The 20,187-nt window shown below is 43.4% G+C and overlaps 1 protein-coding gene across 1 annotated transcript in view; it reads left to right on the top strand.

Annotated features, from left to right (window-relative positions):
• The window catches only part of LOC144799580 (C-signal-like), a 166,830-nt gene extending 146,883 nt beyond the window's left edge, over positions 1-19,947 (top strand). Inside the window, exon 6 of the mRNA XM_078670954.1 lies at positions 19,733-19,947. Within this exon, the coding sequence (XP_078527080.1) occupies positions 19,733-19,846 (114 nt within the window). The 3' untranslated portion in view covers positions 19,847-19,947. The remainder of the gene's footprint in view (positions 1-19,732) is intronic.
• The last annotated feature ends 240 nt before the right edge of the window (positions 19,948-20,187 follow it).

The raw sequence follows: 20,187 nt of genomic DNA, 5'->3' as shown, positions 1-20,187 counted from the left end.
TGCGGCATTGCCACCGTGGAAGGGCATACGGTCTTTGCTTTGGGGGCCTGTTGCGGGCCCCCAGGGAGAAGGAGGGGCTGGGGGTGCACATGGGGGGTACCTATGGTACCCCCCCGCGTTTCATAGTACAACATGGCAGGCACCGCGCGGTGCTTGTCATGTTGTGCTTTGAAACGCACAACATGCATTTTTAACATTGCGGCGCCCACAGCAATCTTAAAAATGCGGGATGCACCCGCCACTGTGGCGGGTGCATCCTAATTCGACGCACGGGACCTCCGCCCTTATGGCAGCGGTCCCTTCCTACGACAGGATGGCGGACGGACAAAGTCTGTTCGCCATCCTAATCAGCCCCATAGTTTGGTTGGGTCGTCCAGGAATGAAATGGGACCAACTGCTACTCGCATTGCAAGACGCACTGGGGAAAGGTAGCAAACCAGACGCAGTGGTAGTCCACCTAGGAGGCAACGACCTGGCCTCAATGTGTGAGGTACTGGGTTTTTGAGAACCGGCACAGAACCGGCAACCCAGCGGTGTCAGGGTACACACAGAGACCTCGAGTCCTTCCTGATTCAGACCACAGAAACTCAGAGTCTTCTAGGTGAAGTCAAGGATCAATTTTTTTGGCTGCAACCAAGGTAACAAGTGTCCTAGAAGTACAACACACGGGGAGTATATTCTCAGGAGACTGCTCGACTTCACAAAACCAGGCTTCTCTTTTTATACAAAATATTCAGCTTCAGGCAAACATTCTTCGAATTTACAGTATACCATTTACATTTCTTTGTTACAAAGGAAAAAGCAGAGTCATGATGACATGTCCATATTTCACTTCGTCCAGCCTACAACAAATCACCCGGCAAGGCCCAACATTTCATCAGATATCGTTGGACCCCCAATAAAAATGGGCACCTCCCCATCATAAAGCAAGTGAAGCAAAAAGAGCAGAGACAGATGTGAGCAAGATACGGCAGGTGTGTGTGCGCTGAAAGGGTTTTATGGCTTGTTGAGCCTTGATGCTATCTTGTTCGGCCACTGGGAGAGGAACTGACCTAACAGGTTCTGCCTGGGGCAATGGTTCCAACTTGCACAGGTCATAGGAAAGTCGATTAAGGTGTACGTGTCCTTTTGGAATCGAATTCAGCTGGATTAAGGCCTATGTAAAGGGCAACTCACAAAATGGCTGCCATACATAAAATGGAAGCCAAGGTTTCAGAACGAAAATGACAATTTTGAGGTGAAATTGTCACTCGAATATGCTGAAAATGCTTGTACATGGTGTGCTTGTCATTCTCGGTCTTTTGATACTAAATTTGTCATGCTTCAACGAAGTTTAATTCTCGAGTCCAGAATTATCATATGAGTCCAGAATTTTCAGAACCACAAACCCTCCTTTTGCCCTTTCATAGGCAATTAATCTATCCTCATGCTAATCTGAGTCCAGATCTATATTCCTAAAGTCATTGAGATGTTGCTGTAACATCATTCTAGTACTTAGTTCATCTCTTGATACAGGCTTCCTTACACATGATGTGACACAGAGGCCACATATTGCAGGAGCACACTGTACGCATAGACCGAACAGGAAAAGAATGGCTAAGACCATCCCAATGACCATCAGAATTTTCCATCTCCAGGTGGATATCAGTTCCCAGAACCATCCCATTAACGACCAATCTCCTTTATCCACATGAATAGATTCGGAAATCTTATGTAGTTTGGAGATGGCCTGGTACACTGTTGGAGTGTTATCTGGGATGAAAACACAGCAACTCGATTGGATCAATCTGCATACCCCACCTCGGTCTGCAAGTATGACATCTAATGCGACCCTGTTCTGAAGGGTCATAAGACGATCCGACTGGAGCTCAGCAGTCAGGTTACTAAGGGCACCAGCAGTTTCTATTACAGTGGACTCAACTACCCTTGTCAATTGCCTTATGTTCCTGCTGTTAGCCATGGATCCCCAGAACGGCAGAAAACCCTTTGCGAAGTCCCCAAATTCTTGTCCTGCAGTGTCCTCTTTACTCAAGACACCTCTAACCATCTTTGTCTTGTGGTAATCTGCCGCTGCTGTGTAGGTGGGAGGCAACAGGAATGAAACAAAACATGAGCCCGAAAAGTCAGGGGGCAACCATGTATAGGCTCTATCATGGCAGAGGAAATAGGTACCCTTAGCTGCCAAAAACCAGGGGAAGTCTGAGACCCAAAAACGTACGTTTCAGTACAGACACTCTTCCCTAACTGAGCTCTGGGATTCTTGCCAGTACCTTGCAGACACAGGTGACCCTGATGGGGTACAATCCAAATCGGGGAAGATATCTTAGCTTGCTGTTTCTCACTCAGAATAGCTCCATGAATGTCTGACATAATATCGACAGACAGAATATCGAACTACAAAAATATCGGAGCAAAAATATCGACATCAAAAATATCGGAATCCTATCTCCATAAAGGTAAGTACAAAAATATCGGAAAAAAAATATCGTAGTACAAAAATATCGTAATTAAAAATATCGTTTTTTTAAATGTATTAATAATAATGTAAAAATAATTGTAAAATACATATCATTTTTCAAATATTAAATAAAAATATTAAAACAAAATTAAAACTAATACATATACATTTAAAATAAATAAAACACTTAATAATGTAATGTAATTTTATTTTTTTTAATGTTATTTAATTGATTTAATGTAATATTTTTTTGTTTTTACCCTGTACGCCTGTACCCCAAAAACCCCAAAGTGACCCTGAACCCTAAAAATATCCCTGTACCCCAAAAACCCAAAATTGACCCTGAACCCTAAAAATACCCCTTTACCCAAAAACTGAAAACTGACCCTGAACCCTAAAAATACCCCTTTACCCAAAAACTGAAAACTGACCCTGAACCCTAAAAATACCCCTTTACCCATGAACTGAAAACTGACCCTGAACCCTAAAAATACCCCTTTACCCATGAACTGAAAACTGACCCTGAACCCAAAAAAATACCCCTTTACCCAAAAACTGAAAACTGACCCTGAACCCTAAAAATACCCCTTTACCCAAAAACTGAAAACTGGCCCTGAACCCTAAAAATACCCCTTTACCCAAAAACTGAAAACTGACCCTGAACCCTAAAAATACCCCTTTACCCATGAACTGAAAACTGACCCTGAACCCTAAAAATACCCCTTTACCCATGAACTGAAAACTGACCCTGAACCCTAAAAATACCCCTTTACCCATGAACGGAAAACTGACCCTGAACCCAAAAAATACCCCTTTACCCAAAAACTGAAAACTGACCCTGAACCCTAAAAATACCCCTTTACCCAAAAACTGAAAACTGACCCTGAACCCAAAAAATACCCCTTTACCCAAGAACTGAAAACTGACCCTGAACCCTAAAAATACTCCTTTACCCAAAATTAATTAATATTATTTAATTACCAATTAATTATTAATTAACAATAACAATAAAGTAAATATATTAGCACATTAGCTGTAATTAATTTAATTTAATAATTAATAATATTTTTCCCAATTAATTAATTAAGAATATCAAAAAATTATATATAAAAAAAATACTATAATTAATGTAATAAACTATTTAATATTAATTAATTACCAATTAATTATTAATTAATATATGTACAAACATATAATAATTAATTAATTATTATTAAATTACTTCCCACCCTATCCCCCTATAAACCCATAACCCGCTACAGAACATATTTATCAATTAATCAATTAATTACCATTAATTAAAAATTATTTCTCAATTAATTAATAATTCCTACTAATTAATAATTAATTTAACATAATCAAATTACTTCCCACCCTATTCCCCTATAAACCCACAACCCGCTACAGTAGTAAAAGACAATATTTAATTAAATTACATTAAAAATAAATAATAAAACATAATAAATACAATATAATATACACTAAATTTATTTAAAAATTGATATTAGTAACATCGAAGTTATTTATTTCGATATTATTGACATCGATATTTAAAACTTCGATATTACTGATATCATACTAATATCGATATTAAGACTGTCGATATTACTTACCTTCGATATTTTGTCCCATCGATATTTAAACTTCGATATTATTGTATATCGATATTTAAAACTCGATATTTTGTCTGTGTACCTAGCTCCATATCCTGTCACGTTCCATCCTATATAGGCACGTATCTCATCTTCGGGGGTAGTTTCATAAGAAATACCATCCTTAATCATGTCAACTATACCCTTGACTAGAGCACTATTCTTGGGATTGTCTTTCATAGAGCGTAGGGGGTAACCTTCACGTGCATATATGAACATTGTTCTGTATGCCACCACCGAGCCATTGTGGCTAAATGGCAGGACCAGATAAGGGATACCTTTATCCGTTGTGTGAGGCATAAGACCGCACACCCAACAGTTAGTCGTGTTCATTACAAGTTGGTGTTGGTGCAAGAGCTGAACAAAGGAGTTATTGATAAACTCTAGTCTCCTAGCGGATTCGTGTTCAGGAAGGGGTTGAAAAGAATGTGAAGAAACAGTAGAAGGGGGAGGTATAGGCGATGAAGTGGGTGCAAATGTTACTTGAAAAGAGAACAAGACATTACTTACTAAAAATATCATCATACTGAACAACACAAATATGCACAATATCAAGAAGCTTTTCTTTGTCATAATTTTACAAATCCTGTGTTTAAAGTTCATTTCCTTGGCAGGTCTCTCCATCTCGGAAAACTCCATCCTCTCTAAAGTGCTGCCCGCGACAGGAGGTTGACTCTGCTAAGGAATGCTTCTGTCAGTCCAGGCCAACTCCCTTAGACCGACCAGAACTGCTGACCTAACGTCGTTAGCTGCACCCCAAAGACTTTAAGCAATCACGGCCCTAGCAGCGAAACCCGGATGGCGGTTCGAAAAACAAAAATAAGCAAGTTTTCTTCAGATGGGAGAGCTGCACTTAAAAAAATAGTACTTGGAAGGAAAAAAGAAATATCTTTATTTGTCTATAGGTCTCGGTCTCAAATGGTAACGTTCTCTTCCGTGTACTGTTTGGTCCTGGAACAAGAGTTCAGGTTCTGTAGTGTTCAATCGCTTTGATGGTGCTACTGCTGGTTGCACAATAGTGTCTCTCTCTTGTTCAGTTAGTGTTCTTTTTACACGTGTATCACTGAAAGGTAGGACACGTGGCACGGTTTCAGGTTCTGAGTCAGCGACACCCTTCTGGACCCACGGGTCATAAGACAGAGATAAAGGGATTCTTTTACAATGGACCCCATGGATCCAGTTGGCCTTCCCATCCACTCGAATGGCGGATCTTGTGGAAAGAAGGACGAGGTGCGGTCTGGTCCACCTGGGCTGGTCGTTCTTTGTTCTCTGGAAGTTCTTGACCAACACCCAGGATCCAGGGTCGATCCGATGTCCTGGAGTCTCAGAGACTAGAGGCAGGGTGTCGTGAACCTGTTGATGCAAAACACGCAATTTAGCCGTCAATTCATACAGATAATCAAGCAAAACAGGGTGTTCGAGTTCACTGAACTAAGTGGGTCTAGGCACTCCCCATATGTTGGCTGGGCGGCCAAAAACAATTTCGTAGGGGCTAAGTTTCACTCGTGAATGCACAGTCATTCTGGTGGACAGGAGTGCTAGGGGTAGAGCATCAGGCCATTTAAGACCTGTGCTCGCTTGGATTTTGGCCAGTTTAAGTTTTAAAGTGCCGTTGTAACATTCTACTAATCCAGCTGATTGGGGGTGATTTGCAGCGTGGAACTTCTGCTGGATACCTAGTCCTTCACATACTCTCTTCATCACTCGACCCACAAATTCACTTCCGTTATCACTCCAGACCATTCTAGGCATTCCAAACCTGGGGAAGAACTCTTTCACAAGGGCTTTCGCTGTGGACAAGGCAGTATTGTCTTTTAAGGGATATGCTTCTACCCATCTTGAGAAGGCACAGACAACAACAAGTACGTATTTTAAATTGTTGCACCTCTCCATGTGGATGAAATCTAGCTGCAAAACCTCGAACGGATACGTAGGAGGTGCAAAATGACCAGCTGGAGTTGGGGTTCCCCTACCAGGATTGTGTTTCAGACATACCATGCAATTCTTGACGACATTCTCTGCACACTTGGGAATCCCTGAATTCTGCCATACTGGAGCCAACAACTTGCAAATCCCTTTCACGCTGATGTGAGCCATTCCATGAGCCATTGTAACCACTGCAAGCACATATGCATCGGGTAACAACCATCTCTGATGCTCTGACAGTTCAACCCAACAACCATTTGCATCCATTCTACCCGTACTTTCTCTCTACGTACTCAACTCTTTCTCTGTGGCCTCAGCTTGAATGGACTTCACACTCTCTATCGTGTCTTCACACATTCCAACATCACCAGTCCATCTTGCAGGGCCTGCAACATACATTCGGCTCATCACATTCCTTGCAGTTTCTTTCGCGATTTCGTCAGCAAATGCATTTCCACGACCAACATCATCAGTCACCTTCTTGTGAGCACTACATTTCACAATCGCCACTTGCAGAGGCATGGTCAGTGATTCAAGAAGCTCATTCACCAACTGACCATGCGAAGTCAGGAACCCACGTTCTCTCCACAATCGTCCAAAACTATGAGCCACACCAAATGCATACTGGCTATCGGTATAGATAGTCACTTTCATTCCTTTAGACAATACACATGCTCTGGTAAGTGCAATCAATTCTGCTGCTTGAGCTGAATTATGTGGAATACGTGCAGCTTCAACAATTGTATGCAAAGTCGTGACAGCATATGCTGCAGTCGTGTCACCATTCGGGAGCTTGAAGCATGAACCATCCACCCACAACGTACCATCACATTCAGCAAGAGGAGTGTCGTAAAGATCAACTCTTCCTTTCGTCTCTTCTTCTGTTCTGAGAAAACAATCATGCTGTTCTGAAGTATCTAATTCTTCTACAATTGGCAACAACGTAGTTAGGTTTAAAGTACTGCACCTTTTTATGTGCACATGACTCGCTAACAATGTTAATTCGTAACCTGACAATCGAGCACTAGTTAAGTGCTGCGTCTTGGTTCTATTTAACAACGTGTCTACTGCATGTGGGACCATCACGACTAGTGTATTATTCATTACTAGACCAGCAGACTGTCGAATAGAAACAGCTGCTGCCGCTGTGGCTCTTAAACAACTTGGCAATGCTCTAGCTACCGGATCCAAAGTCTACGAAAAATACGCGCATGGACGTTGTCTGTCCCCAAATAACTGAGTCAGAACTGACAATGCACAACCTTCCTTCTCATGGACATACAATGTAAAAGGCTTACTGTAGTTGGGGGTACCTAACACAGGAGCCGAACATAATGCTGTGCGCAATTCAGAAAAACTTTTCTGACACTCTTCAGACCAAGGAACGGGATTGTGTGTGTCTTTACACGTTAATGCCACCAAAGGTTTGGCTAATAACGAAAAATTTGGAATCCACTGTCTGCAGTACGATGTAATGCCCAAGAAAGCACGCACTTCTCTCTGTGTTCTTGGCACACTCAATTTCGCTATTGCCTGTATTCTTTCTGGGGTCAGTTTCCTTCCCTCCTTCGATAAGAGGTGAACTAAGTAGGTCACTTCTTGTCGACAATATTGTAGTTTGGAAAGTGACACCTTGTGATGCAAATCACACAAATGCCGCAACAATGACAATGTGGCTTTCTTGCATATTTCCTCAGTATCTGCAGCAATGAGCAAATCATCTACATACTGAATAAGGGCAGCGCCTTCAGGTAAAACAATCGTATCAAGCTGTGTTTTTAGAGCTTGACTATATATTGATGGACTTTCACAGTAGCCCTGAGGAGCGCGTTTAAAGCGGAAGCTTCGTCCTCCTAAACTGAAGGAAAAAATATCCCTGCTCTCCTCAGCAATCGGGATGCTGAAGAAAGTATTCTTCAAGTCAATCACCGAGAACCAAGTGGCAGAAGCTGGAATCAGAGTCAATAATGTAGTAATGTCGGGGACAACTGGGAATTGTGGCACAACTATTTTATTCACCTCTCTGAGATCAATCACAAATCTGTACACGGGTGGCTGAGATGGATCAGTTCGTTTCAAAACAGGCAGAACAGGACTATTGCAAACGTTGCCTCTTGTCTCTTCAATCACATCTTTTTCAATTAGCTCGTAAACGATCGCTAGCAAAGCTTTTTCACCTTCACTAGAGATTTTGTATTGGGGAACTCGTGGCATTCTAACATTGGCTTTCAATGTTACAACATATGGTGGTATTTCCAAAAGACCTACATCATTAGGACCAGTAGCCCAAAGAATATCGGGGAGAGATGACAATTATGTTGGAAGTTTGTCTCTCGACAAATACATTGGAGAAACCACTTTCTTACCTAAATTAAGTTGTACTCCTGAAGGAGAACAGTACAAAGTCGCATACAGTCTTTTTAACAAATTCAATCCTAGCAAGTTTTCACCACATCCTGTTGTCAGGATAAGGGGTGCTTCTAATTCACGAGGACCAACAGAAAGAGACAAAGGGTCAGAAATCGGATTTCTAACTGGGGCGCCAGAAAAACCTACAGAAACGTTCATTTCGCCAGACAAAGGTGCGCCAGGGAGTTTGGAGTGCATAATAGAACTCTTTGTAGCACCAGTATCCAACAGAAAAGGTTCTGACACACCTGATGTAATCACCTCAACGTATGGTCCACTCTGATCTACTGGAACTGAAACAACTCCCTCTCTTTGTCTATGGCTGTCCTAGCAATTATTACCTTCCAAATACTCATCCTCTGTATAGTAATCATCAACATAGTATTGAGCTGTCCTGTCAGATGCGTTATTCTGCTGATCGAACCTATTCATAGAATTTTGTGGTGGAAGGGGACGTGCGTTCTGGGGGACTTTTCCGCGTCCTCTACCTCTAGGCGCTTGTTGAACACCACGACCTCTTACACTAGAACCACCATTTGCGTGCTGTAACAGAATAGGGCAATTATACTTGAAATGACCCTCTTCCTTGCAATATGAACACTGGTTGGGGCCTACAGGGACACGTTGCTGAGTGTACTCTACTCTGTGCAAGTTCCTCTGATACTGTTGAGGCTGCTGATAATTATTCTGATAGTTATTCTGACCACCATTATTCTGATTACCACCACCACGTGGCGGATATGCTTGCTGTAACAAAACCTTCGTTTTCAACTCTTTAGTTTTCTTTTCTGCTCTATCTTTCTCGTCTTTGTCTCGATTTTCGTAATATTGTGCAGTAGCTAATATCTGTGCTGAAGACGAAACTGCCCAAGAACTTTCTGAATCCTTTAACTTTTTACACAATTCTGGAAGCAGATTGTGCACGAATTTATCGACGAACAATCTCTGACCACCTTCTGTGGTCATATCTTGACCACTGTGGTCCACAAAAGTCTCTTCAAACCTGGTGAAGAAATTTGAGACAGTTTCTTCTTTCTTCTGCTTACATGCAGACAACTTATCCCAATTTACACGTACTGCAGGCATTATCGTTTTCATGTAATCAACTATTTTACCAGGGAGTTCGGCTACTAAAGGCTCAGGCTTAGCACCACCAACTTGTCGGGCATCTGCAGCAGCAATATTAACCCATGAGTCACCTAACTCCTGATCATGATCTGTATGACGAATCTTACCCCATAAAGGCTGTGGAACTACATTCCCAAATAACATATCGATATCGGCTAAATTCATTATACATGACCCAGCAGTTTGTGACAACTCTTTGTAATACCCTGCAGGATTTTTACGCGGATCAGGTAATGTCTGTTTAAGTGCTAAAACTTCAGCTCGCTTCCATGGGACATGTACCCACACGCGCTGAAAGTGTGGCAGAATGGGGGGATCAACAGTTGGGTCGCCCTCTCTCCATTGTGGGGGAACTTCTCTCATGGGGTATTGTCGTGCCTTTTTCCTACCAGATGCACCATGCTCAGATTGTGATCCAGAAGTGCTCCCCTTACTCCGATATGATAATAATATCTCAACCGCTCTCTCGACATCGGGACCTACGATCATGCCCTCTCCAAACTTGAACCGTACACGACATAACTCTTGTGGGTTGCATTCCAGATCATTGTCTTCCAAATCCTCGCAGAGGAAAACACACATTTGCTCAAAAACATATCTCTGCGTCGGTGCTTCCCACTGACGGAAGACTTCCATGACAGACTCTACATCATACTTTACAGTATCCATAACCCATTTGCGCGCTAAACGATTCAATAAATCTCTCTCTTGATAGTCAGGCAGTTGACTTCGCAACTGTCTCCGTCCTGTTAGGGGTCGTAGTAGGCGACCCGAAAAGAGGTGAGAAAAGGTTAGTAACAGTGGAAGGAGAAACTGAAGGAAGAACGGGTGGAAAAACGGGGTGAGATAAGGCAGAAGTAGAGGCAATAGCAGGGGGAGCATTAGGAGAAATAGAAGGTGCACTAGGCAAAGTCGTAGACAACATAGGGGAAGTAGAGGTAATCGGTGGGCCTTGAGGAGGCTGCACCGAAGGAGCAGGAGCCAGCTGAAGAGCAGCTGGTGGTTGCTGTAGAGGAGCAGGAGGCAATGCAATCACAGGTTGCGCGACTAAGGTTTGCGGAGGTGCTGTAGGATTCTGTGCATAGGGGGGTGGCGAACTTAATAAATGCGTCATTAATGGATCTTTTTCAAGGTTTTTCGCTGCATCTTGTTTTAGAGGCGGCAAAACTGGATAGCATTTATCTATTGCCATTTTATGTTGCCTGTGCAACTGCTCACTCATCTGTTCTTCATTGTCTTTAAACTGCATAGCAGCTTGCATTACTGAAATACCCCTTTCTCTTATTTTTCTTTTCTAATTTAATTTCCTTTTGTTTGGCTTCCTTACGCCATAGGCGGAAAGAGTCAAACATCGCCGGCCGGGCTTTCTTTTTGAAAAGTTTAACTTCAAGGTTATCTAAGATTTCGTTATCAAAGCTACCATATTGGGGCCATTTTAAAACACCATCTTTTCTGGTGTATTTGATCCATACTTCATTGTATGTGATGGGGCCTACTCCGTGTTTGACATATAATTCGTAAGTTGGAGTTCCAACCAGAGGAACCGGACATGAGTCCTCCAATCGGGAGTCCCTATTATTACAACCAAGACAAAACAAATTTCCAAGTCTAAGACTAGGCATCTTCGCTCACTAGTCTAGCTCCAAACTTCAAAGGATTATCGATTACGATATTTCTCGTGAATACACGAGTCCTTCGGCTTTGGTGCTTGCAAGCTCCAAATCAAAACCAACTAAGGACTGGGAGACGCTCCACTTATACTTAACTGAGATATCGATGACGTCACCAGAAGACTCGTCTTAGTGTTTCGCTCTACCAAACTTCAAGGGTCCAAATCAGGGCGATAGCCAGCGCAGCAGTCCTTTGTAGCCGTCGGGAAGCGGGGAACCTCGCAGCAAAGACCTTCGGACCACGTCGACATGCAGGGGTCGATGAAGTGGTTGGCCGTCTTCTGGAATTTTCACACGAAGCTCCTCACGAACCTCTGGCTGGGCTGGTACCACTGGTATCGCCCCAAACGTTGGGCGCCAACTGAGGTACTGGGTTTTTGAGAACCGGCACAGAACCGGCAACCCAGCTGTGTCAGGGTACACCCAGAGACCTCGAGTCCTTCCTGATTCAGACCACAGAAACTCAGAGTCTTCTAGGTGAAGTCAAGGATCGATTTTATTGGCTGCAACCAAGGTAACAAGTGTCCTAGAAGTACAACACACGGGGAGTATATTCTAAGGAGACTGCTCGACTTCACAAAACCAGGCTTCTCTTTTTATACAAAATATTCAGCTTCAGGCAAACATTCTTCGAATTTACAGTATACCATTTACATTCCTTTGTTACAAAGGAAAAAGCAGAGTCATGATGACATGTCCATATTTCACTTCGTCCAGCCTACAACAAATCACCCGGCAAGGTCCAACATTTCATCAGATATCGTTGGACCCCCAATAAAAATGGGCACCTCCCCATCATAAAGCAAGTGAAGCAAAAAGAGCAGAGACAGATGTGAGCAAGATACGGCAGGTGTGTGTGCGCTGAAAGGGTTTTATGGCTTGTTGAGCCTTGATGCTATCTTGTTCGGCCACTGGGAGAGGAACTGACCTAACAGGTTCGGCCTGGGGCAATGGTTCCAACTTGCACAGGTCATAGGAAAGTCGATTAAGGTGTACGTGTCCTTTTGGAATCGAATTCACCTGGATTAAGGCCTATGTAAAGGGCAACTCACAAAATGGCTGCCATACATAAAATGGAAGCCAAGGTTTCAGAACCAAAATGACGATTTCGAGGTGAAATTGTCACTCGAATATGCTGAAAATGCTTGTACATGGTGTGCTCGTCATTCTCGGTCTTTTGATACTAAATTCGTCATGTTTCAACGAAGTTTAATTCTCGAGTCCAGAATTATCATATGAGTCCCGAATTTTCAGAACCACATGTGTAGGAGGAGCCTGCTGATGAAAATGCAGGAAGGACTAGCGGCAGTATCGAAGCTGGTGCAGTCAGCTGAGTTAATCTTCTTAGAAATAATAGTGCTGAAGTCCTGGAGAGAGGCCATGGACTTGGGGGCAGTGGAGAAATTCAGACGCAAACTGATTATTACGATGTCACAGATATGTAGGGCCAACAGCTGGGTTTTGTAAGGCACAGCTTCATAAACTTGAGGTCGCCAGACTCCCACACGGAGGACGGGGTGCACCTAACAGGAGTGGGGATGGATATGTTACTGCTCAACATCATGGGAGTGCTAGAACAAGTGGGGTTCGCAGAACCAGCGGGCAAGCATAGCGGGGCCTGGGGAGAGCTCCCTCCGATTGGAAAACCGTAGGTAGTGTGGCGGTAAAAAACCTAGAAGGATAAGAAAAGGAGAAAATTTGCTAGATGTAGATGGAAGGCTCACGTACTGTCCTTGGGATGCATCACAGCAAGGGCACTTTGTGAGCCATTAGTGGACACTAGCCACAGATAGAGTAGATGGGAGGCTCCCACAAGGCCTTGGGATGCCTCACAGCAGGGGTACCAAAGGGGTGAGCGGTTAGTACCCAGCCGCAGGCTGGATAGATGAAGTGCTCACATGGGGTTCTTGGGACGCCACACGGCAAGGACCCGGAGGAGCAGGGAGGGACCAAGATGGGCCTGAAGGCAAGCGGGACGGCACTTGTGGCCCGGGCGAGTCCGGACGGGCACCCACCAAGTCGGTAACAAGTTGAAGCCCAACACCGTGCCACAGTGGCCTGGGTAATGGGGCCCCTCCCCAGGAAGTGATTTGTCTAAGAGCAGATAACAAGCAGAAAACGGACTAAATTAACTATGATGGCAAATCACTAAATGAGTTAATTGAATTGTATGTATGACCATGAAGAAGGAATGTTCAAATGTTATGTGTTAATAAACTGTAACCTTTTTGGCACCAAAGAAGTTGTCTTTGGTGTTTGCAAAGGGGCGCAGTAGGAAAATGGTTAAGGGGGGAGAGAGTGACTCGCCTCTTGGGAGGGGTTTGGCTAGAAGAAAGTAGATATGTAATTACCTAAATTATATTTGTAAAGATAATATAATATTAATTGCCTGGAATCCTATAATTGTGGAATGGAAATGCCAAGTGATGTAAGATAGGTCAACTAGTCTACTGTATCATATTGTTTACTGATAGTTCAAAATATAATTTAATTATACATAATACATAAGGCAATCAAAGAAAAAAACAATAGAATTTCCCAAACAGCACAAAGAAAAACAGCAATAAATAAGAAAACTAAAAACAAGTATACAACAAAATTTCATCAGAGGTTCTTTCACAGTTCATGATAACTTCATCAAGTCCAAGCCCCTATGGTGATCAATCTGTCCTGCTACCTAATAAAGTTTGCATCACAGACCATGCTGTATGCCGGAGCTTAGGCACCGCCACTACTAGCTTTGAGGTGTCACGCTTACAGATTCTATAAGCCTCTATTCTTTCTGCCAGATTGAGGGAACAACACAGGGCCCTGCTCCTGGCTTTGATATACTTAGGGCAGAAAAATAACAAGTGTTCATCTGTTTCCGTAATAGTTTTACAGTGGAAACATGAAATGTGACCTCAAGTGTGCACCACCCCGATTGGCAGTGTACCTAAATTGCAGAAACACAGATGGAGCACAAGCTGGTCATATGTAGTCTAAGGAATCCTCAGCGTTGTGGATTTCTGTTGCAGAAAAGTACTTGTCAGAGTGCCTGTGGTTGTTCGGTGTTCACTGCGACTGGCAACTTACTTGTAGACCAGTGTTTGTTTTTTACTAGTTGGGCATCTCCTGGCTGAATGGAACATGTCTGCTCCCCAAATTTTTCCGAACCCAGATCCATTCAGGCCCTTTCTACGGAGGCCAACCATGTTATTGTTTCCGCTGAGCTCATTTTTAGAATGTCTTGGGGGCCATCTCTGTAGTGAGACAGTTCACTAGTGCTCCAGATATGTATCCAGTATAACAGTGGTCTTAATGCAACTTAGGCTGCTATTTAATGGATACCTAAGTCCAGGCATAGGGGTTCCAACAGGGGTTCCCCTCCCTAAACCAGAATGATGTAATAAAGTTGTTTTCTACCAAACTCTAAGTTAATGTTTCAGTGGCCCCATAACTCCACCTCCTAAAGCGCTGCTCCCCTTTGCTTGAATTTATAATTCTCTGTGGCGGGTAAAGGGGGGAGATCCAATTGGCTTTCTTTGCAAACGTACGTCTAACTCCTGCTCTGTGCTTCACTAAAAGTGTTCCTTTTAGGATATGTGGTTCCCATGACCTGGTTTCAGCTAATCTGATACCTAGGTAGTCGAACTCTCTCACTTTTTCCAGGGGTTAATTCCCCACTTTTATAACCCCTCTCGCCCTACCTCAATTAGAGTAGGTTATGTATTTAACTATGGTGGTGTTAATTTCAAGACCATACTCTATGCAGAACTGGTTGAATCGATCGATCAGGTTTTACAGACCCCTCTTGGTTTTGGACAACATAAGTGTGTAATCTGCAAATGGGAGTGCCAATATTTTGTTCTCTGCCATGGAGGGAGAATGAATCATTAACACAATTCAGCAGACAGCCTGCCTAGTTATTAATATATAAGAGTAACAGGGTTTGCGCTAGGACACAGCCCTGTCACACTCCTTGGTCCATGGGATGGCCTCAGTCACTTCCACTTGGTTTCACACCTGACGTTTTCAAAATTACCCTCATGGGGTGGTTTAATTATGCTCAGTAGGTTTTAGGGGACCCCCATTTCTAGAAGGACCTCCCACAATTTCCCCCAAGGCACAAGGTCAAAGGCGGCACGGAGATCATTGAAGGCCACAAAATGTTCACTCTTGCCCAGGTCCATCGTCCTCCTTTTAATAAAGAGTAATCGGAAGGCCTGGTCAACGGAACTCATCTTCTGCCTGTAGCCCTCTTGCAGGTTTGAGAGAACATGGTTCTATTCGCATCAATCCAACAGATGCTCGAGAATCTGTTTACTGAAAACCTTTTGTAAGTTATCCATAAGGCTATTTGGGAGATAATTAGGTGAGATGCTGGGATCCTCCTTTTTAGAAAATTGGTACCATCTCAGCAAGTGGGAATAGCCTCCTCCCTCATGATTGCGTTAAAGACAACATTTATGTAGGATACACAGACAGTGGTGTCAGATTTGAATAATCTTCGGGGATCTAGTTAAGGCCTGGGGCCTCATTTATTAGGCCTTGCATCAGTTTTGCGCTTCCGATGCGTCACTTTTTGTGAGGCATCGGCGGCGTAAAACATGCCTCCTGTTGCGCACTATTTACAAAGTGACGCATCTAAGCAGATGCGTCACTTTGTAAACCCCTGCGCTACATTATACCTGCGTCAGGTATAATGTATGCAGAGGGGGCGTTCCCCCGTAAAAAGCCTCGTAATAGGGACGCAGTGAAATCTATGAGATTTCACTGCGTCACTTTTAGGACGCTGTTGCGTCAAAATCTTGCGCCTGCCTCACAGCAGGCTTAAGACTGACGCAAGCCCTTTCACATGGGGCTTTCCCCATGTGAAAGGACGCATTTCTGGAGTTGTGTCACTTTTGTGACACATTCCAGCAATGCGTGACTTTTGCGCTTACAGATACGTCGGAAATACTGACGTATCTGTAACTCCTTGTGACATGATGCGTCATACATTAAATATGACGCATCAGGTATGTCGCAAGGAGGGCGCACTGAGAAGTGACGCATCGCTGCTTTCACGCAGCGATGCGTCATTTCTCATAAATAAGGCCCCTGGTGCTTTTCCTGGCCTAAAGGAGGCAATGACATGTGCAGTTTCCTCCAACGAAAAGACTACTGGGGCCAGATTGGATTTTAGCGAGTAAGTGGCCTCCATAGGAGCATGGGTTCTCTCTTGTCTGTAGATGGTCTGAATATAGTCTCCCAAAATGTGCAGGGCAAGATCAAGGGCTCAGCAGATTTGCTCAATTTCTAACTACTAAGGCTAACCAAGGACCAGAACACGTCTGAATATTGGAGGTCGCAGCTTCCAAAGGTTTAGCCCAAATATAATTTTCCCAGGTTGCTTTAGCTTCCTTTAACCCCATACTTAGCCCTGCTTTCCCTAATGTTACAAATGTCTCCTTTTTTATCGGATCCAGCACCAACCCTGCAGTTTTGCATGATCTATTAAACCACCCCATTGGGCCAGTTCGTTTTCAGCACCGAGACCACCTTAGGAAAAAGTTTGCCTAGTTTTAAGAATACTATGTTGTGCTCTCATAAAATTGCTATGCTCTCTCCCCAATTTGCTAACATATTTTCCATATTTATAACAAGCGTTAGGTGTAGATGCATAACTGTGTTAGGGGGTGAATTCACTATCTCCCACTTAACATTCCTCCTATTAGTTGTGACTTTCAGGGAATTTTGTTGGCCACATACATCATGAGGAGGGTGCATGGTCATCGACTGCTTCAGTTTAAGTATCAGAGGATTATGGTCACATTTGTCACTCTCCACCACGACATATCCCCCAATTTACGTCAGTCTCACATCCAATAGGATGAAATCTATGATGCTGTAGTACAGCCCTCTTCTAAACGTAGGAGCAGGTATTTTAACCGAGGGCGTCCGCCGGGTGCATGCATGCATGCATGTAACCCATGTGTCAGGGTGAGATCAACAACCTGGAGGGTTGCTCTGGAGAGATTCCTTTTAGAGGGGTTGAAAAAGCAGGGATCCCCCAAATTAAATCCCCTGTGCTAGATAGTTCTTGTGGCACGTCGTTGGGTTCAAATGATACATTTAAATCCCCAGCTACAAAGATGTGGTGTGTGTCAGATTGAGCTACCAATAATTGGTCCAAAACCAGCAGAGCCTGGGATCCTTGCTTGCGACCACCACTCATATTATACATGTTGATTACCAGGGGCCTCATTTATGAGAAATGACGCATCTCTGCATGAAAGCAGCGATGCGTCACTTCTCAGTGCGCACTCCTTGCGACACACCTGATGCGTCATATTTACTGTATGACGCATCATGTCGCAAGGAGTTACAGATACGTCAGTATTTCTGACGTATCTGTATCGCGCAAAAGTGACGCATTGCTGGAGTGTGACACAAAAGTGACGCAACCCCAGCAATGTGTCCTTTCACATGGGGCAAGCCCCATGTGAAAGGGCTTGCGTCAGTCTTACACCTACTGTGAGGCAGGCGTAAGATTTTGACGCATTTGAGTCCTAGAAGTGGCGCAGTGAAATCTGGTAGATTTCACTGCGTCACTTCTATGACCCTTTCTTGCGTGGGAACACCCCCCCTGCATACATTATACCTGGCGCAGGTATAATGTAGCGCAGGGGTTTACAAAGTGACGCATCTACCTAGATGCGTCACTTTGTAAATGTGGCGCAACAAGGCGCATTTTTTACACTGCTGGTGCGTCACAAAAAATGACGCACCAGTGGTGCAAAAGTGACGCAAGGGCTCATAAATGAGCCCCCAAGAGCGGTAGGGTTTTTAGTTGAGGAAAAAAATCATTAATTGGAGAGGAGATCAGGAGAGTCTGTGCCAACTACTGTGATAGAGTGCAATAGGGTGGACTGCAAGAATATTAGCAACCCACTTGACGGGCGCTCAGCCATGGATTTAATGGCAGGTACATTATAGCTTTTAATCCCACGCCTGTGGTTGTTCACTTGGGAACTTGTCATGGTAGACACAAAAATAGCTACAAAGTGAAGTTCTTCGAAGTGGTCAATGCTGTATCTCTATAGTGAGTAATATTTTGCCTTTATGTAAGAAGGTGGGCTGAAAAGTGGTCTGATTGAGAATACATGGCAAATGAATAAACTTCAGCAGGTTACAGTATATATGCAAGAAGTTGGTGTATAGTAACATATTTTCTGAAGATGATGTTCGAAATGTTATGCAGGGATCATGATTCCCTGGCGGAAAGGAAGACCAATATCCATGGGAACCTTAAGGAGGGGATTGGGCAAAACCAGTCCTAGATTCCTTGTGTTCCAGTTCAGGGAGGACCTGGCCTTTCAGATCGGGCTGAACTGTTGCTTTGAGGAGCAGAGTCAAGACTGGTTGTTTCTGCCTGGGTCCGAACTGAGGTGGCATGGTGGGCAACAAAAGATGGATTGGGATGCAGCCCGAGCAGTTGTCAGTGGCTGAGATTAATTAAAGCGTTCCATCATTCACCTTGTTGTTTTTGCATTGCCTTCCTAAGTGTGAGACAAGGGTCCCGGGCTCACTGTGCCAATAGAACCTAGCTATACCTGACTAAAAAACCCTAACTAGGCCGAAATACATCCTAGGTTGCTTGCGTTACAGTTTAGGGAGGACCTGGCCTGGCAGTTTGGGCTGGACTGTTGCAATTGGAGCAGGGTCAAAACTGATCTGCATACGGCTGGGTCCAAACTGAGGTGGCATTGTGGGCAAACAAAAGATGGATTTGTATGCAGCCCGAGCGATTGTCAGTGGCTGAGATTAATTCAATCATTCATTCCATTCATCACCTTGTGGTTTTTGCAGATTTTTAAGCGAGCAGTTGATAATTGGTGCCATGTAGGGATGACATTATTGAATTTTCAACTGTACAAGTAAACAGTTCGACACAGCATGAACTAAAATTCTAGTTAGGTTCATAAACTGTAGACATATACAGATAACCAAAGCCCGCGATACTTGATGATATCTACAACCTCTGCAACATTTGCAGATCTTATTGGTGATCGTACTCAGTCCATATTGACAGCTGCAAATGGAACTAGAAAAAATCTAAGGTGCTCAAAATCTGATCTTACTTGATTTTTCAAGTTTATTCTCATATATATTTTCCAGTGGGGAAAGAGGTTAAAATTCTGGCATTGATTCACATATAGCCTCAAGAGTTATTGGACCATGTACGTTTTTCCAGCGTTGAAGCATCACTTCAGAATTTTTATTACATCTGAGTTTTTTCATGTAACTACTGAGCAAATGTGAGATTTGTGAGGTAACTGGAAGAAACAAATTGAGCTACTGTGCCACTAAGTTAAGATATCTGGAGCCCTACCAGTTCCTATCTCCCATGTTTGAATGAATTCAAGAAACTGTAGACAGTCTAAGGCTGTTTGAGTAAATGTTTTGACTAAGCACACAACAGGACTGTTACCAGCTGTGCTAAACAGTGTGTGTCTTTTTTCCAGGCGCCCTTGACCCCACCCGACAGCGTAAAAGGGATCCTGAATGTTCTCTACAGTCTCACTGAAAAAGACAATGGATGTCTGCTGGACTGGGAAGGAAAGTCAGTCCCTTGGTGAGGGACCAACCTGCCATCAGCATCAAGGACCTCTAGAAGAACCTATGATGGTTTTATGACCATTATTTGAAATTTCCCTAAATAAATCTTGTTTTATTATTATGAGAGTTTACTGTGATTGTTTAAGTTCCTTTGAGCTGAGCAGTGAATTCTTTTGCACATGTGTATGGATGTTCATATGTGTGAGTGTGTTTAAGAGGTTTGTCTGCCAAGCAAAAAGCAGCACATTACACTGCCCTAAAATTGTCCGCTTTGTACCTTCGATGGAGATTCTCAGTCATAACAGCTGACTAAAAATCTCCTTGAAAGAGGTAGAGTGGAAAAACAAAAGGAAAAAAATAA

The sequence above is a fragment of the Lissotriton helveticus genome, chromosome 12 (genome assembly GCF_964261635.1).
Source record: "Lissotriton helveticus chromosome 12, aLisHel1.1, whole genome shotgun sequence".
NCBI classification, from domain to species: Eukaryota; Metazoa; Chordata; class Amphibia; order Caudata; family Salamandridae; genus Lissotriton; species Lissotriton helveticus.
Note: the sequence above shows the minus strand (reverse complement) of the source record. Positions and strands in the feature narration are given on the sequence as shown.